The sequence below is a fragment of the Tympanuchus pallidicinctus genome, unplaced genomic scaffold, assembly GCF_026119805.1.
Source record: "Tympanuchus pallidicinctus isolate F22 unplaced genomic scaffold, pur_lepc_1.0 scaffold7, whole genome shotgun sequence".
In the NCBI taxonomy this organism is placed as follows: domain Eukaryota; kingdom Metazoa; phylum Chordata; class Aves; order Galliformes; family Phasianidae; genus Tympanuchus; species Tympanuchus pallidicinctus.
In genome coordinates, this window is record NW_026294791.1 from 23,630,846 (window position 1) to 23,653,853 (window position 23,008).

The window sequence follows — 23,008 nt, forward strand, 5'->3', positions numbered from 1 at the left end:
CACACCTTTTGGGTTGCATCTCCTCTGCTTTTCAAGGAGAGAAGGAAATAAGGTTCTAATTGGCTCTTCAGATGAGGGAGGGCAGGTGGGAAGAGTAAAGGAGAGTGGTGAAGGCTATAGGGCAGGTGGTAATGACAGGTCTGTGTGTTCTCCCTGCTGAGACATTACCCATCCTCTGAGGGATTGGTGGAAACTTTCCACCGGATGTCCCTGTGCGTTCCCAGTCACACGAACCTACCTAGTCAGTTAGATGACAAGATCCTCATCTTATTCCATCAGGATGCAAATACCCAAGAGAAAAATCTGCATAGAATTGTGGCTTCCCTCCTGCCCCACTGCTGTGGGGTTTACCATGGGAGGAGGAGAGCCACTGTGAGTGCTGCAGGAGGCTGTGGGGAAGGGCTCTGACAAGGGTGAGAGATGTTGTGGCTGGAATCTCAACGCACGGCTCCAGGAACCTGGATGCAGCACAAACATCCCAAGCATTTTCAATGGATTTTATTTCGTTTAATAAAAAACACCAACCAAGCTTGCATGTATATCTTATATATATAAATATATACAGTATATATAAAACAAATGCATCTGGACAACGCCTCTCCCTGTGGCACAAGCCGTAAGGCATGGAAAGGAGTGTCCTAACAGTCCTATTCTTGGCACTACAGAGCAAACCCTTCTCCATCCTCCCCCCACTCACAAACACACATTGGCTTTTCTCTCTTCTTTGGCTTTTCGAGGCGCTGACAACGTGTGTGAAGCCCACAGAGATCTTCCTTGTGTCGTGGTCCAGGCAACCTGGCAAGGATGCTCCCAGCCCATTACGCCAATGGGCTTCTTGCAGTCAACATCAACAGCATTGCCTCTGGGGAACAAGGGATGTGGGAGGGGACGGAAGGTCAGGTGGATACAACGGAAAGCAGTGACCAAACAATTTCTTCTTCTAGGGTGAGCTGGGGTGGGGGAGCAAGCTTTGCACCTCAGCGCGGTGTTGGGTGGGAAGCAGCCGCGGGCTGAGATCAGCGAAGGTTTCTTTTTGCAGTCCCATACAAAAATGGAAAACAACAAGGGTGAGACTGTCCTTAACTGAAGAAGCTCATAGTATATTGAGCAGAAGCAATAAACCTGACAATAACAAGAAAAAAAATGGTGGCATTATCCCAAAAGGAAGGAGGAACCTTGTCACTCGAGCGGTTCAGTTTGCTCCCGCTTTGGTCCCAATATTCAGTTCTGGGTTGGGGTTGGCTTTTTTTTTTTTTCCTTTTTTCTTTTTTTAATATTTTTTAATATATATATATTTTTTATTTCAGCACAGAAGTTGCAAAGCAGGACGGGTGTTGTCGTATTTTCTCCTTCTGCGAAGCAGCTGCCTCCAGTCATTAATTGACTGTGGGCACTTGATTCCTCTGTAAACTATATTCTTTTGCCTTCAGTCTCAGGTTGGCAATACTGTTGGCCATATTCATGCCCTGCGCCGGGCTGGCGTTGGTACACGTGGTGGAGTAGGTGGCCATGGCACTGCAGGGTGGGGGAGAAAGAGAGAAACACTGGGTCACAGCGAGGTCCCTGCACTGCGGCACAATTCTGCATTACTGAGGTTAAACCCTGGGGTTTCCATCCCTGTGGGATGCGATTCTTACATGAGCATGGGATTGTCACAGCCCTTCACAGAACACCCTCGGAAATCTCTGCGCTGCAGCCCACTTGCTGAGGGACAGCCAAGGCCAGAGTTGTTCAAGGCAAGAGGAAATTTTCCACTTCCTATTCACTAACCCAAGAGATTTGCAATGAGGTCAGGGTGCCCGGCCTGCCAACTAGACCATTGTCCTTAAAGCTATTCCCACTGGAAGCAATGTCCTTTTGATGAGACCAAGTTTTGTTTTTACTGCTTGAGAAAACACGTCACTTCTGAAACACATGTTACTTCAAAGAAGCGCTCCGGGAAAAACCCATTTCAACAGTTGTGATGCCTGTAGGTTGCAGAATCTTGGAAGGCAAAATTCCACATTTTTTTTCCCTCAAAACTTCAGCTGATCCTATAGAACAAGCCTTAAAGGCTGAGAGGAAAAAAACAAAACAAAACACATTTTTGCTGCTTTCAAATCACGTATTTGTTCGTGAAAAACAGTACTTTTGGCAGCAGAGGCTGAACAAAGATGTCAGAGTCCTTTCTTATCCTACAAAAAATTCGCAAGTCTGCTTTCCAGACCACTAGAAAACTTCTTTAACTCATGCGTCCCAGGCTTCTGCAAAAAGAACCCATCCCAAAAGCCACCAAACTATCTGATGTGGTGCATTTCTTTATGGGGGTCCACAAATAAACACCAAGTGAACCAGAGATGCCAATTTAATACGGTCAGTGCATTTAGGAGGAAACTCCAAGTAGTGTTGGTGGTGCTCAGCCTACCAAATCTCCTTCCTGGGTAGCTCATGTCTGGGAAATATTCTCCTCTACCCATAGAACCATGGAATCATAGAATCTTGAAGGTTGGAAAAGTCCTCTGAGATCATTTAGACCAACCATTGACCCATCCCATCATGCCCATGGACTCCCTCAGTGCCACATCTCCACGGTTCTTGAACACCTCCAGGGATGCTGATCCCCACACCTCCTTTCTTTCCAGCACCAACTTCCATGACCGGAAGAATTTTTGCAACAGCAAAGCTTCCCAGAGGTCCATGAGGTTTGCTGCATACACAGATGCAAGCTGTGGCTGCATGCTCATCCCAATGCACTGGCACAGCCTTAGACACCATGGGGCACACCTCCCAGCAGTTTAAACCCAATTCAGCACTGCCTGAATTCTCCGACTGCCAGAAGATCCAGATCAGTGCTATTGGAAGGTCCCACCTTAGGTGATATTTCTCATTTTATAAACAGGGAAAAGAACTTCAGGGAGGAATGCTACATCTGCATGGAAACAGAACAGCTCACACCCATGGAAATGATACTGAGGGCCATGGATATACAACTGCTTACAACCTTTAAACAGCACAAAACCTCTTGCAGGAGAGAAAACACTGAAGACACTTCCAGAGTTTCCAACATGGAGGTAAGACACTGAAATACACGTATTAAAGCACACCTTTTGTTCCTATATTCCTCTAGAACAACCCAAGACATGTCAGCCCCTCCAGCAGCCCTGAGGGCAGGAACTGTGGGGTGAGCTGCTGAGTCCCCGCATACCCCTGGGGCTCAGGGATGCTCTAGTTCTTCCATGAACTTCCATCAGCTCCTTCCCCGTGTCCACCTCTGAACTGCTGACCATCCTCTGCCTCGTACTGCAGCAGCAGTAAGAGGAGGCCTATGCTGCTTGGGGCTTCCTAAGATGTATGGAAAGCTGGTAGGCACACAGCAGCCTTTCCCACAGGTACATCTTCCCTTAGCTTAGTGCTGGAAGAAATGAGGAGAGGCAGAAGGATGCTCCAGCTTAGATAAAAGAGGAATTTTCAGCCTCGGGTGAAAACCGTCCCCATTCTTTTGCTGACATTCATAAATTTGGCTGTATTTATGACTGCTCCACTATCTCCCTTATTGAGACTCAGGTTTCCTCCTCTCCTCCCTCTCCCACAAGATTATTATTATTTTTTTTGGCATCCAAAAACCGTATGTAGCTGCTGCCCAAGTCCTGCCTACAACTCCGAGGAGCCTCCTGCTCCCCAAAGGCCTGGGGGAAATTGCTGCTGGCCCATGAAAACCCTGCTAAAGCAAAAATTCACAGAAATACTCTCCTTTAGCAAGTTACTCCATCAGGAGCAGCACACGCAAAGGCTTCTCTTAACACTGCTCTGCTTTGAGCAGTTGTTCTAGAGACTCTCCAAGGTCTAAAGGTTGATATCACCCTGAAGTCCCCCCATTGCTCAGTCCAGATGCAGAAGCCAGGCTTTGTCCTCTCCTCAGCTGCCTATTTTCATGAAACACGGAGGAACATCATGTTTCTGAGTCCCAAAATCCTCCTTTCAAATACGGTTTTCAATGGACCACAGAGTCAAAGGTTGTTGGAGTGGGAAGTGCAGGCTGACAGCATGACTGCTAGTCTTGTTTTCTTAGGAACGTACGCTAAAATATGTCTAACCAAAACATTTCAGCTTCAAAAAATAATAGTATCTACTTGGCTATCTATGCAACACAGATCTGCAAATAGCTTTGGTTGACCTGTAGCAGAATGTATTTGGAGAATAAACACACTGATTGAAAACTTGTCCCAGATCTAACAGTAAAAACAGCACCGGCCACGCAGCTCTCAGTCCTATCTTGAAGCAGCTGTGAATCAGAGGCTGCTGGGGCAGCCCGAGGAGGTGGGGAGGGGGCAGAGGGCCATGCAAACACTCTGCACGGCTGTTTTTTCACCAAACGTCCAATATTTTAATAACCCTACCAAGTTCAAAGCTTTTATGAGGCTCTGACAGCCTGGCCCAGGTGCCCATTAAAATGAATATGACTCAAATGATGCCCGGCAGAATTAGAAAGTGGGGGAACAGAAAGTGTCTAAAGGGTCACGACCACCTCATGCTGGGGAAACAAAGTGCTCTGTTCCTCTGCCAATGCCAGCCACCCCACTGCAGGGGCAGTGGGAGAAGACAGCCTGTCCTAGTTTGGTGTGTTAGTGGGAATGGCCGCAAGCTGCAAATGCCTTTGGCTGAAATGCTTTGGCTATAAACGAGAGGAAGAAGTCAAGACATTGGGAAAGTGTCGTCTTCTCACCATGGAAAGGCACTGCCAGGTCTGGATCTCATCTCAGGGGGAAAAAAAATTTCCCAAGACTCTCCCTTCTCCCTTGCTCTACTTGTTTGCACACCCCTGATGTGCTGGGCTTCCCCTTGCCCAGAACAGCCCCTGACAGCCCTTCCCCATGTACCCCTGAAGTTACCTTTGCAGGGTCTTCTCCTAGAAGCCGTTATGAAGCCCCTCGTGTAAACAACATCTTGGGAGGGACGATCTATTTTTAAAAGTGTGAGAGGTAGAAATGAGCCACAAGTGTTCAGCAGAGATCTGGTGCTGTGACCAGAGCAGACTTAGCAGGGTGGGGAAGGACTTGTGCTTCTCTCCCCTAAGCTCGCCACCCAAACTCCTCCCTAGGATGCAATGCCTCACAGAGGAAAAGCTTTAACCTCTAATGGGGGATTTGCCAGTCAGTAGTCCTCAAATAAAATCCAGAGGATAAGGACCATTTCTAAGACCAAACCGGTGGTCATCAGAAGCATCTTTTGCAGTTTCTGCAGTAGATGAACCTAAGATTTGTTCTTCTGGAGCTACTGGGTGGGCAAGGGTGACCCCATGGCACAGAAACAACAAACTATCAAGGAAGCAAAATGTTTCCAGACCTCACTGTGCAAACAATGTTTGGGGTGCACAAAGGAGGTCAAGGCGGCTAAGGAAGAAAGGACCTGGGTTCAGTGTAACTCCTACAAGCCAGTGGGAAGCTGGCTGTGACAAAGCCAGGTGAACAGAAAGAAATTCAGCCAAGGGCTACAAGAACTTGACCAACAATGAGGTCACTATCCTAAAAAACACCCACCAACCTCATTTTTACTTGCCTGCAAGTCAGCTGGCTCCCCACAAACCAACATATCCAGTGGATCTTGCATCCACAGTTCCCATCAGGTTGTGGAGAGGACAGAAGAGAACAGGGAGACCTGTGATGTGTGTGGACATCCCAGTTCCATTGAGCAGATCAGGGCTGACACATGCATTTCTTTACCACCACTCCTTAAGCAATGCTAGCCATGGGAGATGGACGTTGAACCCCAGTCTGCCACCCAAAAATACCGGGTCCTGACTGCAGGCAAACCACAGTACAGCAGTACAGCTCATTCAGATACGTGCTTGTGCTCTAGCTACTAGAGAGCAACCACTCCATGCTGACAACTCTGGGGAGGGTTGGGAGCGATATGCCTGGGATGAGTTCCCACTACTTACTGCCATGGGACAGCCACAAAAATCCTTCTCCTGGTCACTGCATGGTGACTCAGTCTCCCTAAGTGCTCTGCCATAACTTCTCCTGGCTATGCGCCCCATGGAAATATTTCCTCCTTGCTTCAAATTAGATGCACAAGAGAAGTGAGTGTTACCCCTTCTGCTTCCATGTACTCCTACCTGATCATAAACAGCCCGTTAGAGCTATTGAAAACAAATGCACTTAAGGGCCATGTTCAGGCTGCTCTGAATCATGCCAGCAACTGGGCAGCCCCAGAGGGGTTACTGACTCACCTGTAAGGCGAAGCGGTACCCCAGGAGAGATAGTCGGTGGGTCTTGGAGCTGGGCGAGGTACTATGGGCTGCTCCACGGCGGTGACGTCCCCTGAGTAGGATTTGAGCAGAGAAGCATTCTTGCTGGCCAGCATGGCCCTCTCATTCCGGCGAAACTTGGCTCTCCGGTTCTGGAACCACACCTGGGATGGGAAGCACACAGACCAACCACCCATCACAACCAGCACTGCTGCAGTGCTCGCTCCTTCACCACACCACCCCAGCCCTGCTGGGCAAGATGGGACCCTGCAAAAGCAAGTTCTCTATCACTGGAAACTCTAATGCAAAACAATCTGTAAGTCCGCTCTGGTAGAGCTCTTGTGTAATAGATTGACTCATCATGGCCCTTGTTCTGTGCTGTATAACCCACCATGTTCCCCAGTGCGCCTTCACCTTCAGGAGATGCAGACTTGCAAGCTAAATGCTGAGCAGCTCAAATTGACATCAGCAACCTGAGCACAGCACATTCAGCATCCTAACCGTCAAAAGGCTCTATGAATACATCTGTATGAGTAGGTGGCAAGTACGGAGGCAGATCAGGCCTGGCAGCCTTCCTCAAGACATGGCATCCTTGGGACTGACACATGAGATAACCCAAGATTTGGTGACCTTACTGTCCCATGTGGACTTCAATGATATCTACTGCCATACTGAATGGCCCAATGATGTCAGCTAGGTGAGGTTTGCCTACATACAGGCTGTGAGAATTACCTGAACTCTGGCTTCAGTGAGGTTGACTCTGCGTGCAAGGTCTTCCCGTACAAAAGCATCAGGGTAGTGTGTCCTCTCAAAGACCCTCTCTAGTGCCTGGAGCTGGCTGCTGTTGAAGGTAGTCCTGTTCCTTCTCTGCTTTCTTTTCTTCTTCTCTTCTGAATTCAGCTGATCATCTAGGAGAGACAATTGGAGATATGAAAGGCTAGAAGTTTCAGAGTCCATAGCAATGTTGTGATCTGAATGTTAAGAAGTACCAGAGCGGACAATAGTTCCAGCATGCCATTATTCTCACTGTTTTGCCATCTCCAAAACATCCTTTCATTTGCCAGCTAGGCATGCTCAGAGGTTGCCCTTGGGGATCAGCTGCTTCAGGAAGGTCTGACATCAATTCCTGTCTACTTTGGAGAAAGATTCTCCTCCTCCACTCTCTTGCCCTCATCTGACTTGTATGCATCTTTATATGCACAGATTTCACACGCTGCTCTTTACCCCAGCATCCCTGAGAGCACTCCTTCCAGAAGACATTTATCGTAAATGGAGAATCTACACATGCCCACAGACCCAGTTTGCCTCCCTACCCCATTCTGACAACACCAGAGACTTTTCTGAATATGAAAAATCATAAACTGCTCCTCTCTGGGCTTCTAATTCCCAAGGAATGCCCTTAGAGAAATGAAATAGATCTCTCAGGGGTAAGTACAAATCCCATGCCTGCTTTGACTGGGACACAGCATACTCATCTCTATGTAAGGAAAAATAAGGAGCCAGCTACTACTCTGGGACTGACTATAGCCAAGGCAGTGCCACTCTCTGTAAGCCACTCTGTTTGGCTTAAACAAGAACTGCACTTGCACCCAGATAAGAGACATTGGTTTGAGCAGAGTTGGGGAGATGTTAACAAAGAGGTGTCAGGGCTAAAAAAGAAACAAATACAAAAGCCAGTTTTACTTGTATGCTCATAGGCCCTTTGCCTTGCACTTGTCCATCTTTAAGTGCCCCAGTCCCTACATTTCAAGACTCAACATGTGATGGGCCCCACCAAAACCAGCACATTTCTATGCTGCCAAGCACATCGCGTGGGCAGTGGTGGAGAGGTCCTGTTGTCTCATGTAGGGGAACAGTAGCTAAATCTGGGAGGACCACAGCCAATATCTGGATGAACACGTGTTAAAATACATCAATTATTGTACCTACAAAACACATAAGTGAGTTACACTTGATGTTAATTAATATGCACCTGGGCCCAGATGACAGTGCCACCACTCAGTGTCCAAGGGCTTAAATCACGCTATGCGGTTGCAGAATAACCCACCAAACATCATTCCTTTTGCCATACAGAAATGTGACAGCTCCCCTCATCTTCCCATTCTCGAGAGGGTATGTAAGGCACAGAGAGATGCTGACAGGGAAATTAAAGTCCACAGCTATTGTCCTCACCACCTGTTTGTGCTGCTTTTCACAGCCTGGTTACAGTTCACATCTGGTTACAGTTACCGCACCTGAACGCCTTTGGAACAGCGCCTATCCATTTGGGAACAAGAGGACATTCCTCTTAAATTAAAGGAGCTTTTCCAAATTCCTGCAGGTTTACAGCCCTTCCATCCCCTCTCCAGCAACCTGACAATTCCCACCAGGCTCCTCTTCAGCCTGGGGATTCCTGGGTGCAGAAATACACCACAGCTCTCTAGTACCTGAGAGGAAGCGTTTGGAGATGAGGCAGGAGGGGACTTGCAATCTGATGTGCAAAGAAAAGAAATACATGTAGGAATCCTGAGAAAGCTCCAGAGAGACCTCATTACAGCCTTCCAGAACTTGAAGGGAGCTTACAAGCAGGAAGGGGATTGACTTTACATTGTCTGACAGTGGTGGACAAGGGAAATGGCTTTAAACCAAAAGAGAGGAGATTTAGACTAGATGTTGGAGAAATGTTTCATTCAGAGAGCAGCGAGGTGCTGGCACTGCTGTCCAGAGCTATGGGTGCCCAAGACCATGGATGGGTCCTGGGCAGCCTGAGCTGGGGAGCAGCCAGCCCACAGTGGGGGAATAGAGGGGGGAGGGTCTGGGGGGACTTTGAGGTCCCTTCTGACCAAAGGCATTCTATGTTTCTATGATTCTACGCAGTTCATCACATCTCAAGATGTGGAAAGAGAAACTGGGAAGCAGAGGGACAGAATCAAACTGGTGCTCGTGCAGAGCATTGTGCATATTTCCACTTGTAGGGTCTGCACACAGCAGGGGAAAGGAAGCCCTGCAACTTCCACCTCAGAGTGCTCATCCAAAGAGGCTCCACAGGTGAGTACTGGCACAGTTGTGCACCATGCAACTCAGCAAACAGAGAACCAACCTTGGGGCACAATCACCTCTTCAAATGGCACAAATGCTGCAAGTTCAGCTGCTATCGAAGTCAATGTCAACATGGACATTGTTCTTCCTTCTGAGCTCCCCATTCAATTCTCCTTTTGGATCTTAACCCTGTGTATGCAGACCAGATGAACAAATCTCTGAAAGCCTTGGGAACTTCCTGGGAGTCCGCCAGGCTTTTCAAGATCCTCTCCAGCCCAGAAGACACCCAGTGGAAGGCTCTTAGGGCTGCCTGGCCATTGCTCAGATCCTGCGTGATGCTTCCATACAAGGAAACGTGAGCACAGCGCCCTGAGGGACAAGAAGTAAGCAAGCCAAAGGCTGTCCAAGGCTGGGGAACAAAAAACCCTCCTGCCAAACACGTTAACACCACTTGCCTGGTTTCCTCCCGGAGCAAAGCGAGACAGTGGTGATTCACAGCTCACCTCCTAACCGCTGGGCTGAGCGGCGGAAGGATGCCGGCATTACCACAGTGACTCAGGGCCAGATCACCTCCAGCCCTGGCTGGCATCAGGCAGGGACGTGAGTCATTGTCCCGGCACCAAGCAGCCGAGCTCAGCCTGCACAGTGGGCTGCAGCTTTGAGGTCTCCCTTTGCTGCACATCTGAAACAACGCAGCACAGCTGGATCCAAGCGATGTGGGCAGGAGGAAAAAAACTACAGAACAGCCGTGTGAGCCCAGAGCTGGGCTGACAATCAGCCCTGCTGGAACTCCTTGTCGCGTTGATATGCCATAGGACAACTAAAAACTGCTAACGAGGGAATGCAGACACTAAACCCCATGGGTCTGCAAATGTCACCTTGCTCACAGCATTTAAGGCAGCCTTTGACATGTTGACAGAGTATATATATATATTTTTTTTTTTACACCAGTCACAGAAACATAGAATTGCTCAAGTTGGAAAAGACCTTCAAGTATTGCTTTTCCTTATCAGGAAGGAGCCCTGACAAATGGTACCCCTAAATTATGTTGACAGCACCAATGCCTGGAGTCAGCAGAAACAGAAAGAAGAGGAAACAAGCTCTAAAGTTCTTGAGATGGGTCAGGAGCCTTTCATCAACATTCTTTTAATCAGAAATATTACAAACAGCGTTCTTCAAAGCCCTGCTTCTCGCAAGTGAGGCCCCTGAGGAGAACGAGATGCACGCTCCTCTGCTCTGGAACCAGCGCTGGATATTCTGAGAAGTTCCTTTCCAAATCCCAGTGTTTCACACTGCACTGGGGGGATTTTGTTTCCTGTTTCCATATACGTGTTTTTCCTGTACGAGCTCTACGTTCATGCACTACTTAAAAATCCAAACGCACTTCTAGGACGCTCCAGAGCACTTCTAACTGCTCCCAAATAACACAGTGTCCTATCCTTTCCTCCTCACTCATCACGTCTTGCCGTGCAACAGGGCAGAACCGCTGTCTTCATGTCAGGGACAGTCACTGGAGTATCATCAGATGGGTCTGTTGGGATGTCACATTGAAAATATAACAAACTATAAACCAAACCAGAGCTCCGAACTGAATATCTACATGTAACTTACAAGAGCAGTATTTTTTCCAACAGTACGTGCAACCGCGACAAATTTTGGATTTCCAGTTTGTAGGAATGCCTGTACATACTTGCTTTCATTCCAGGTCGGAATAAAAACAAATTTCCAGATGGGGTTTACATTGCGTGGGCAGTTTTGAAAAGTTTTGACCGGTTCTATGAAGTCTTGAAGCAGAGGTTAGAGAGCATGTATCAGATCTGAACTGAAAGTCAACAATTGGGTCTCATTAAACAAGAGACTGAGATGTCCAGCCGCAAATCACTTACAGTAAAGCTGGGCAGATCTGTCATATTGGTTATATAAACTGTAAACCAAGGAAGGATTCCAGGAAAAAAAAAGGAATCACGCTGTAATCATTGCCTGAAAAACAAGAAGTTACCACCAGAGATTGAATACGGATTAAAGAAAACCAAAACAAATCTATTCCATGGGAGAAAACAAAGCTAGAAACTAAAAACCCAGCAACTGATAACTCCTCAAAGGTCAAAAAAAATCCCGCAAGCCAAAAAAAAATGAAGGTTTTACTTGGAGTAGTAGGGGAGAAAGAAAAATAGAGAACAGAAGGGAGAGGAAAAATCTTTTGCTTGGGATTGAAGTTGAATTTTAAGACCTTCGCAGGCACACTTTGCAATTTTATCCACTCTGCTTTGCTTTCGGTTCGTTACATTCATCCAAAATACTGTCATTCCTAGTGTACAGGAATCAACACAAGAAAAAGAAGGGGAAAAAAAGAGCTGGAAAGGTTTAATCAAAGCTAATTCTCCTTTTGTAGCTCCAGTGTCCCAACAGATGTCCATGGGACAGTGACACGGGTGCGAGATGCATCACTCCTACATAAGACCTCAAATTATTTCAGTTACACAGAAAATTGCAGTATGTGAAGCTGTCTTGTTTGGATCACCAGGAACACAGGAATGAGAAGAGGAAAAAAAAGAAAATAATAGAAAGAAACAGATGCTGCATTTTTTTAAAAACGTCTTCGGATTTGATTATCTCATGAACTAGTCAAGTTCACCTCCTTCACAAGGAAAAAAATGGCTATTTTGTGAACAGGGTGTGGGACTTCAGAAAGGCAATATTGAATTTTTCACATCAAAATTCAGTTTTAATATAAAATAGAAAAGTGTGTGCATTTCCAGCGTTACCCAGGGGACGACAGCAGTTCCTCTCCGAAGTGTCTGCAATGTGGAACTTATCAGGGTAATTTCTAGCTGACCGCATACAAACAATTACATATCATTACAGAGCTGTGAATAGCTCTTGCATGGATTGCGTGCCTCCAGACTCCCAGCTCTGCTTGCAGGCTGGGAACTTGCTGAGGTGCTGCACAGCCCTTCACCAGGGCACTACAAGCCCAATCCCAGCTGGAAGACAGCACTCCTCTTTGGGATAGTTTCAGCTCCGGTGCTCTGCCTCTCATCCAGAGGGGATCTCAGAGCCCATATGTTGTGCCATCTGCAGTTGCGTGCCCATAGGATGTCCCTTCTCCCCATGTCAGTGCTCCTGTTTGCTGGACTTGGTAGCAGCAGTGAAGTTGAACAAAAAAATTGCAGTTGCGACCCAATGGGAATCCAGACATTCTTCCTAGAAAGGCAAACGATGTTAAGCGCTTATTACTGGGAAACAATATTTGCGGGGGAGGAAGTATACATCCTTCTCCAGGATTTGGTACAAAGCCACTGAGAGTCCCCCTAGATCCCAGAGACAAGCCTGAGTTCTGCTCTAACAGCTCTGCTTTGATATTTGCTAGGGTTTTCCTCCTGGGCATCCTACAGCTCAAGGCTTAGCCCAGCTCCTCTAACAAGCCTTCCCGCCGGGTCTTGGGGTCAGAGTGTTCCCATAATACAATAAGCACTGTATGGATCTCATAAGCTCCAAGGCACAGTATGTTATGTGTTTGGAATTCCTCGTATGCTTTTATACTTTGTTTTACATATTGTAATTTTTATATGCATTACCACATTGATCCTTGGAAAATTAATTTAAAAAAAAAAAAAAAAAAAAAAAGAAAGATAATCAAAAGCAAACACATAGTTTAAAAGCCTGCCAGCGGCAAATCATGTTCTGTGAGACTGCACTTTGTAACTGACAAAGAGACCAAACCACCAGACTGTGGCCGGGATCCAGCAGGGTGAGTTTACCAGGCAGGGTGGGGATAGGATCCAGCAGGGCTGCGGACTCCCGAGCCCCTCGTTAGGGCAGCCCAATGCCGCAGGCACACTGGACCTGAGACAGAGGAGCAGAAATGCAATCGCGTGGATGCTTCAGCCAAACCCCACTGCCATACCCAAGGCACGGAACCCATGGCACCCTGAAGAGGCTGTGCCTCCCCAGTGAGTTGGGGCAGCTTGACCTTCATAGCTCCTGTCTCATTTTGGGGTCAGAGCTGGAATGGGTGCCTTGGGCAGGGCTGAATATGAAGTCATGCCTTTGCAAGGTCAGGGTATGGCTTCCAACGCCCACATCCTCTTCCCATCAGCTCCCCTTCCCATGCCATGTGTCCTGATGTTTCAACTTAGAAACGGCACTCATGCAGCCAAGATCAAACTTCCCAACCTCCGCCCTACTCCGTCGGTATTTTCTCATTTCCAAAGCCCCTCCCTGTCCTAGTTCATTCCAGATAACATCCGTCTTTCCGTCTCCCCAGCACCCTTTCTTGGCCTTTCTGAAGAAGCTCAGAAGCCTGTCTACGTATAACCAGGTATCTCTGCCTCTTTAAAACTCAGCGTGCACATGGGGTACATCCACACACACACAGCTACAGAGAACACTCCTCTTAAAAGTCCAACCTGCTCTTACACACCGACCACATACCCATCCAGGACTTTCAGGCAGGAGCAACCCAGCACCAATGTCCACATCCTCCTGGTCATCATCAACTGTCTCCAAGGCAGTGGCAATAAGCTGCCACCGGAGCCTGGCAGGGCCAGGTTATTCAGTTGCTTTCTGCACACATCCCATCACAGAAGGCTCCATATGGTCACAAGCTGTAGACACATGGCATTATTTCCACCTACTGGATTTACCTAGAGTTTCCTCTCTCAGTTAATGGGATGTACTGGAGCCAGGAGCACAAGGGTGGTTGCACCAGCCTTTCTGGATGGCACATCCCAGGGTTTTTTTTTTCCAAGACCCTTCCAAGCCCTGAAAGTAGTCCTCCTTCTCCTGATGGCCATGGGTTCAGCACGTGTTTTTACTCATTCAAGTGACTGTAGAAGCCATGAAGAGGGGGCCCTGCAGCCCACCTCAAACCACTCCCCCCATCCAGCACCTACCCAAACTCTGGGCAATAGTGCTTTTATTACTGATTTTCTCTTATATTTAAAAAAAAAAAAAAAAAAAAATTTAAAAAAAAAATGTGGCAAAAAGTCCCAATGAACTTCAACCACTGACACTTTCTAATGGGGAAAGTTAAAGCAGATACATGGATTAAGAAAAAAGCTTTTGCCAAGGCAGGGAAGAGCTGCTTTGGGGGTATTTTTTTATTCTTTTTTCAGACCATAGACGGATTACAAATGAGCTAACAGGCATTCTGGGCAGACAACTCATTTCCAAATGCTCCAGCCATTGCAAGAGTCTGCAAACATTACCAGGGCCCAGCAACCCACACCGGCAAAGCTTGACTCGGGCTCACCTGCCCAATGAGCATCTGAGCATGCTGGGACCCCGCTGTGCTGAGCAGTGCCATTATCACACAGCCCTACCTCAGCAGGGTCTGGAAATTCACTTGGATGTGGGCTTTGTATGTACGACCCGTGCGAGCAGACAATAACCTGTGGGATGCATGCCAGCTGGCCCTAGTGGTGCACAGAAAAGCTGTTCTCAATGGATATTTCATCTGTTTGTCATCCAGACATGCAGACCTTTGAGCTGCATGGCAGAGCAGGCTCCAGCTCATCTCGCCTGGCGGCCAGGGCCACTGGTGGAGCCCAGAGCACCAACAAGAAGGGAAGGCGCAGAGCATGGTGAGAATGCGGAAACCAGCTCCCCAAAGGCTGTGCTCCCCTTTCATTAGCATCCAAGAACAAATGGGTTTTGACCAGATCAGGCCACCAAGTAACATGCAAATCAGAGCGGAGCCGCTGCAGAGCTCCACTCAGAAATCCAGATTTTGACCACTAATGCATTTTATGGGTCCCTCTTGATCACGACTGGAAAAACGATGACATAAGAGGTCCAGAAATAACAGAACTTGAGCCTGGCTGTCAGCATCCAGCCCACCTGCCTCTTCCGAGCATCCCGACAGGGAACGCATTCCTCGGGTGGGGATAAAGGGCCTTTATATCCCACACTGCTCAAGAAGGCAAAACCTTTGGAGCACTTAGGGCCATTTTGGAGTGTAACTTATCTGACACAGCAGCATTCTGCAGAACAGGACCACAGAGAGGATGCTCCAAGGGCTCCCATGAGCCCCGTGCCCCTCTCTGTGCCATGCCAAGAAAAACCGGGCTGTGCCCCGCCGCCATCCCCAGCCCCTTCTGGGCAGGGAATGCATTTTACATTAGCTAATAAATTGCTACATCTTATGTTTCCTAGCCTGCTGGAATGATGAATATTTCGGAATGTGTTTTGAATGGTTCCTTGCCAGAGTCAAACAATCATCTAGAGATTTTAAATCAAAAGGCTGAAAAATGGAAACCTCTGTCTGTCCACAAAGTTCACTGCATTTTGAAAAGCCCAACTCCCAACAGAGGAGGCACAATGATTGTTGTCAGAGCTCCTGCGAATTGGGGCAAATGAGTGATGTGCTGGAAACCGTGTTCCCTAACATGGACTAATAACCTTTGCCTCCAGGTGATGAATATATTAGCAGGTTTTTGCCTATTGCTGCCCTTCATCAGGCTGCAAAGTCAGATATGCTAACCTTGAGGATCAGACGATTTAGGGAAGCTGTATGGAAACACAGGATATTTCTGCCATAAATTGCTGCTCTCAGCCTGCTGCAGGGCTAGCAGATAAATGCTGCTTTTCTAGCCTAATTTAACACAATTTAAAGGCTTTTAAAGATTCTAGATAATTAATTGCGTCTACTTTTTTACTTACACTACAGCCAGCCTCATGCCTACCTAGAATAGGAATAACTCACTCAAAATAAGACTCGATAGCCCACCCAAAGGGGCACACAATTAACACAATCATTTACACAACACAACAATTAATGCACCCATACTGCGTCCCACCTCCTGCTCCAGCCTCTGCATCCCATTGCTGCGGTAGCACAGGTCACTGCACACTGGATTGGCCATCTGCAACTATGGCTGAACAAGCTTAGCACTACCCCCATGCAGTGAGATGTGGTCTCCGTTGATAAAGTAGAGCAGGACACGGCCGTGTCTCATTGGAGCAGTCAGAGCTGGAGTGGGTCCAGGAAATAAGCTTCCCTCTCCCCCGTGGAGATGGGCTGTCTAGACACACTGGCAAAGCTGTGAAGTCAAATTTGCAAGGCTGCATCCTTGTATACAGTGTGTTAAAGACACAAGTTCCTGTCCCCTGGCCTGTTAGCATCAGTGTTTTTTCATACTCCCTCATGTCAGTCATGTACAGCAACGCCAATTACTTTTACTGAGAAATTCTTAAACAGAATTCTTTCCCCTAGAAAAAATATTTTTTTCGATCAACCCACTGGCAAAACCATTTGCTGGTTATTTTGCTATGCTTATTTTTGCTAACAATTAACGTAAAAATAAAATAAGTCTAGTAGAAAGCATTCTTAAGCCAAAAAACATCAGAATTCATATATAAATTGCAATGGAAGCCTGAAAAAAAAAAGTTATCTGACTAATAAAAAAATATTGAACAAAACCACTGGGAGTCAGGCGATGTTTTCCATGCCCTCAGGGCCCCACTCAACATGGCACTTAAGGGCAGGCTGAAGACCATCCCCCTCCAGTCTCCCAACAATAATGGGATGAGGGCTTCTGTTCCATGCTGGAGCCCTCCTGAAATCAGTAAATGACTTTCAGCCAGACAAGTTCTTGAAGGTCATTAGAGTATGTTAAACAGATCTCTTCATCGCCGGAGGCCCTTGCAATGAGCTAGAGAAACACGTGTTGGAACTGCACCTCCATTTCCTCCCTTGCTTTGCCTCCCCCATCCATTTAGACATCCTGCTCTCTGAGGACACACTCTGGCGCTTCACTCACAGCACTTAATGGGGTGTGGACAACAAGGAAGTCACTTCAAACTAAACCAGAAATAGGTCATATTGCAATTGTGATCACAATCATAATTAAAACTACTTTGGGCACATTGTGTAAACATACACAGCAGCTCACCGTCTGGATGCAAACAAGCAGGAGTGGGATGGGCTTCCCACTCTGCTCCACCAACTACATCCCTCAAGAGGGCTTCTGAAGCCATCCCACCCCGAGGCAAGAAAGCTCAGCTGCTCCCAGAAATCTCAAGAGCCTTTGACTTCACTTGGGCAATCTCCACCCAGTTGCAGGAATAAACACATCAGTCCATGGCTTCCTCCTCATGCAGCTCTCCATACGGCTCCTGGAAATAGGCACTGGGATGAAGGCCACAGATCAGGCCATCTCCTGCCAGACCAGGTCCCAGCCTCGTGCTGAAAATGAGATGGGACTGGTTGTGTGGAGCGTAACAAAGATTAGAGCATCCAAAGAGCTACGGATCCAGCTCAGAGAGAGCTAACACAGAATGGTCTGATCCTGCAATAGGTCCTCTTTTTCTTGTAAATGCAGCTCATTAAATGTTTGCTGGAAAAACAGAAAAGCATTTTCCACTGAGAAGGGGACATCCAAGAAAAGCCCTTTTGGACATAAATTGGCAAAAGGCTGCCGAGCATTTATCTTCGGCATAGAATGTGCTCTGTCAGGAGGGCTGTAACTAACAATATGCTGAAAAACATGCCACAGACTTCCACTGTATTTTATTTGGCGCAAAGGGGTTATTCCTCAGCACAAAGTATTTGCAACTGGCATTGGTTAAACAAGAAATTACAACCTTCAAAAGATCCATTTAGCGTCGGCTGCAAAAGTACGGAATTTGCCATCGGCTTCGATGACAACAGACTGTGCTCCATAAAACACCATGAAGATGCCTGGCTACGATGCTCAGTGCAAGCTGCCAGTTCAGCAGGGCTCCAGGAGCTTCCTGCCCCTGCTCAGGAGGATGCCACCAGTTTTAGGACAGTGATATCTCTGTCCCCAAACCTCATGCAGTTGCTGACTTCAGCCACCAGGCTCAAGGCACTGCGAGCTGATTTCCACGAGAACCAGCAAAGCCAATGGAGAAATGGCTCTGGTCAGGCTAGGAAGAATCTCTAATCCATAGCTCAAGTCAACAGCACAGACAGATCCAAGGATGTGGAACTGAATTAATGGGTCATCCGGTCACCATGTGGCACCCGGGGTAGGAAGGGGGGAGTGTCATTACCTCCAGCAGCTGCCCCTGGTGCTGCCAAGTGGCATCCCAGGACAGGAGATGGCCACATGTCCCCATCCCCACCTCTCCATGCAGAGGAAGAAGCTCTGCCAGCAAACTCCCCAGACCCCACATCTTTTTCCATTCCTATTTGCAAGGAAACCTCAGAGGCCTTCCTGGTGTTTGCTTTGCACCTTGCCTTTGCGGGGTGCACATACTAAAGGGAGAAGGTGACTGCCCCCCAGCAGCCTAGTGCTATCTTGAATTGGCCCAGAGAAAGTAACAGAGCCTCTGGGTTCAAAATGAGTCCTCACATCAGCTGTCAAAAGTGAACTCTGCACAGTTCAACCTAACTCAGTGCTCTTGCTGCAAGCCCAGTGCTCACTCAGTGAGCTGTGAAGTGCTCTGCAGGAACTTTACTGCTTCCTTCCCCAGCCTGAGCGCAGCTACAGCAGACATACAAAGACAGGGTTTTACTGGGCAAAAACCCTTAGTTTACCTTGCTCTGGCAGGGTATTTAGCCATTCATCAAATTTCAGCATGAGAAGGGAAAATGAAAGCTTTTGCACTGTTGCTGCCCAGCACTATGGTGTCTGCAGCCTTCAGATTAACCCTTGCTCCCATGCTTCTTCCAACTAGGAGCTTTCACTTGGCTTGAGATGAAGTACAGCCTGCAAGCCTGCTCTGGGCCGGGATGGAGGAGCTGGCCTCAGTTGGCTCCAGGTGCCACCCAGCATCGCTCATATGGGAAAGAAATGCTCACAACACAACCAGCCTAAAAGTTCATGGGCAGAAAGCTGGATGCTCCCAGGATCTGCAACCTAAATAGGTAAATAAAAGAATGAAGAGTCATGATCAAGCAAAGACACACAGATCTGGAAAGTGTACTTGGGTCTCACTGTACCAGCATGGCACGATTAAGTGACAGCCCTCCCATAAAGCATTTCTGACCGATTCTGGAGCCCTCTCCTCCCTTTTCTTCAGACAAAAAATCATTCAGATTTTCTCTCCCGGCACACACTTGCAAGCCAGTATTGCCTAATGATTGCACTGAAATCCTATCCAGCATTTGATGGGAAGAAATGCATCAAGCTGCACGCCTCCCACTGCCATGCGCTTGCACCGGAGCGAGCGCCAGCAGAATGCCAAGGAGACAGAGACTGCTCCCTGCACAGACACTGCTTTTACTCTGCAGATAGTTTAAGTGCCCCTGATGAATAGACATGCTTTCATGAATCAAAAGCAAGAGGAAAAAAAAAACAAAAAACCAACAAAAGTCATCACATAAATTAAATCCAAGAAATATTTTGACCAAATCTGCTCCCAGCATTAGGAGGACTCTGAGAGCAGCAGATGAAAAGCTCCTATTAAGTTGGAGAATTCATCTCCTCATCCCTGCTGAAGGATGGATGGGTTGCTAAAACAAATATTACATTTCATTCTGGCTTACAGCACTCTGATCTTGCACCGCACGAACAGGGGAGGCAAAATGCTCCCAATGATCGTCATTCACACGCAGATGAATTCAGGCCTTCCTTCTTGACAGAGCTGCCATGATACACACGGGTTTCTCCCACAGACTTCTCTGCTGCTTGGATATTTGTTCTGCACTAATCCTGGCAGTTTTAATGGACCTATTACCCTGGCATGGAGTAACAAAACACTAAATCACAGAATTGTAGGGGTTGGAAGGTACCTCTGGAGACCATCCAGTTCAACCCCCCTGCTAAAGCAGGTTGCCTACAGTAGGTTGCACAGGAAAACGCCCATGCAGGTCTTGAATGTCTCCAGAGAAGACTCCACGACCTCCCTGGGTAGCCTGTTCCAGGGCTCTGTCACCCTCAAAGCAAAGAAGTTCTTTCTTGTGTTCAGCTGTGTTCCACTTTGTGGCCGTTGCCCCTCGTCCTGTTGCTAGGCACCACCAAAAAGAGCCTGGCCCCATTCACCTGATGTCCACCACAGAGATATTGGTAAACAGTGATCAGATCCCCATTCTGTTTTCTGCAGGCTGAACAGCCCCAGGTTTCCCAGCCTCTCAAACCATCTCCCCCTTCTTGGGCACAGGCTGCATCTTTCCCTCATTATAGCTTACAGCCCAAGTCTGAATCCCAACATCTCTTTCCATTCTGGGATACCCCCACAGCTCTTGCTCACAGCAACACTCCAAATGATGGGTGCCTAACCGATCCCAACCACCTGCAGAGCTGCACCACTGGCACTGCCTGGAATGGCCAGGCTGTCCCAAAACAGTGCAGAACCCCTGCAACGACCCCTGGCACATGAGACCTCCCTGCTCCATGCCATGCCACAGAAAGACCTGTCATCCCCATCTTCATGAAGACATGAAGAATGAACAAGGCTGTGGGACCCAGTGCAGACAAGCCACTTTCAAAACAAAAATCTATAATAATTTAAAGAAAAAGCAGGAAAAGCTGTCAGAAAACCCCACTGAAGACCTCTAGCCTCTCTCTGCTCTCCCTACCCGCTGCTCCCAGTCCTGGCTGAGCTCAAGGCAGGCTATGCCTTGCCACATCAGAGTGACACAAGCCAAAAAAGGGCCTCAGCCCTTTGAAGCAGCCACAACACGGGACATCCTCTCCATGGAGATGCACTGTGTGAGCATTCCTGTAGGCTCGGACCAGTAGATGGCACCAGAATAACAGCAAAGCCCGTCTGGTTCTGCAATTACCAGCAACAACATCCCTGAATGCAGACTGGGCAGTGGTACCAGCTCCTGCTGGGTGGGCATTTTCCCCTAGGACAGACCTCCTTTTGCACACACAGGGCACCCTGAAGATCTGTGAGAAACTCAGAGACTTTCCAACTCTTCACACCCAGGACTTACTTAGGAACTCTGTCCAGTAACATTTTAAGAGGAGTTAGATTATTTTGACCTTTCCCCTCTCCCTAATATCAATTATACCCCAGTGAAGTGCAATTCCTCCAAACTATCTTCCGAACCATTTCTCAGCACGTTTTACCTACTGGTCCTTTTAGGAACACATTTGGAAACAGCAGCGCCTGAATCCTCCTTGGCCAACAGCACACAACTCTGAGCATTGGGCAACACCTACTGGGTTGGGATGGCCCCGGCCCCTGCAGGCTGGAGGGATGGATGGTAGGGCAGAGGGTGAGGCTGAGCACTGTGAACACTGCCCAACCACCCACCTCTCCACTGCTCTTTGGTAATTCCTGGTTTCGGTGAGCTCCTCCTTGGCTGGCAACAAGTAAACACAAAATGGAGGGAAGTGGGCAGCAAGGGATGGCTCGCTGCTATCACTGCTGTCACCACTGCTTCTTGTGCTCAGTGCCAGCCCTGTGCAGCTGTCTCTGACCCTTCCAGGGAGCTCAGAGCCCCTCTGTCCCTAGATGATACTGAGTGTGCTTATCCCCCATCCCATTGATTAGATTTGCAGCTCTCCCTGTTTTCCTCATTTTACCCAAAGCCAACTGTGTTGTGATTATGAGATGCTACTCACACAGACTCTCCAACTTGGCCAGGAACACCAGAAATCTTCTGCAACCGCCTATTTTCTTCAGAGCCTCAGTCAAGTCTAAAGAGGTCCCAAAATACAAAATCAAGTTAGGCCCTTTCCACGCCTGATCTTCACTCTTTGTGGCTCTGCAGAGGTTTCCCTATCTCTGCTATTTGTAACAGTGGGATTTTGGAGAGGGGATTGTCCTACAAACAAGCGTGGCAGCTGCTTCACATAAGGGCTCGAGTTACAATCAGCGATGAGGACACATTCTTTCTTTTGTTTCTCACTATGTTTTGCTCCAAACCTGTAAACAGTTTTGCACCGCGTGGATCTGCGTTCTCCATCTGGTCCTGTGATCTGATTTCCTGGCAGGAATACCCCTGACATGGAATCACACAGGAATGCTGCAGCACATCCCTCCATCTCCCAGCCAGAACAGAGCTGCTTGGCCCACTGGGGTCTGCGACCCAGCCACAGCATCTCACCCAGTTACCCAATTGCAAGACCAGTAACATGCATCTTCCAAAAGGCCTTCCAGGCCTTTGTGGCTTGAGAAGCTAACACTCCTTTCTACTTAGTTCTAGTGACTACATCACATTGTAAAAAAAAAAAAAAAAAAGAAAAAGTATTTTCTGCCTCCTCTGAATGCTTGTCTGGCTTTTGCTCACAGCCCCTGGCTTGTTCTATCTTCTCCTGATGGAAAACAAAGAACTCTTCCTAGAGAGTCACGGAAAGGGATTCAAACCCAACATTGCAAGCGTCTGGAATGGCTCTTGTCAACACACTTGAATGAGAGGGAAAGGGATATGTAACACAAGCAAAAGCCAGCAGAGATGGGGAAACCCAGCGGAGAGCAAAGCCTTACCGAGGCAGCCTGTGGCCAGAGAGGCTGGGGCATGGGAAGCCCAGCACTGAGAGGAAGCCACGGCTCTGCACACAGTCCTGGAATGAACACTGCAACTTTGTTGACCAGCACAGGCAGAGCACCAGGCTAAGAACATGGGTGGTTGCCTGCTGAAATCCCCAGTATCACTGTAACGTGGGCAGGGACATCCAAGAGACCCTAGGGCAGGATCAGCTATATGATATTCACTCCTTCAGACATCTGTCTTCAGCAGATCTTCATCTGGAGTCTCCACAGAATCCTCCCATCATCTCTCCCAGAGCTTCCTTACCCCAACTAACTAGGGCTGGGAGGACCTTTCCAGCTGCAATATAAGTACATGCACCTGAAGATCAGTCTATACCCGCCTTGAATGTATTTGAAGGGTGTTCTCCT

The 23,008-nt window shown here is 47.9% G+C and overlaps 1 protein-coding gene across 2 annotated transcripts in view; it reads right to left on the reverse strand.

Annotated features, from left to right (window-relative positions):
• Positions 1–482: 482 nt before the first annotated feature.
• The window catches only part of PRRX1 (paired related homeobox 1), a 32,230-nt gene continuing 9,704 nt past the window's right edge, over positions 483–23,008 (reverse strand). The window contains exons 2-5 of one of the 2 annotated variants that reach the window (XM_052666683.1): positions 6,959–7,134; positions 6,209–6,390; positions 4,869–4,937; positions 1,403–1,515 (exon numbers count right to left, since the gene is read on the reverse strand). In XM_052666683.1, coding sequence (XP_052522643.1) covers positions 4,886–4,937; positions 6,209–6,390; positions 6,959–7,134 — 410 coding nt within the window. In that variant the 3' untranslated portion in view covers positions 1,403–1,515; positions 4,869–4,885. Of the gene's footprint in view, positions 1,516–4,868; positions 4,938–6,208; positions 6,391–6,958; positions 7,135–23,008 lie in introns of both variants that reach the window. The other variant, XM_052666682.1, reaches the window with a different exon arrangement.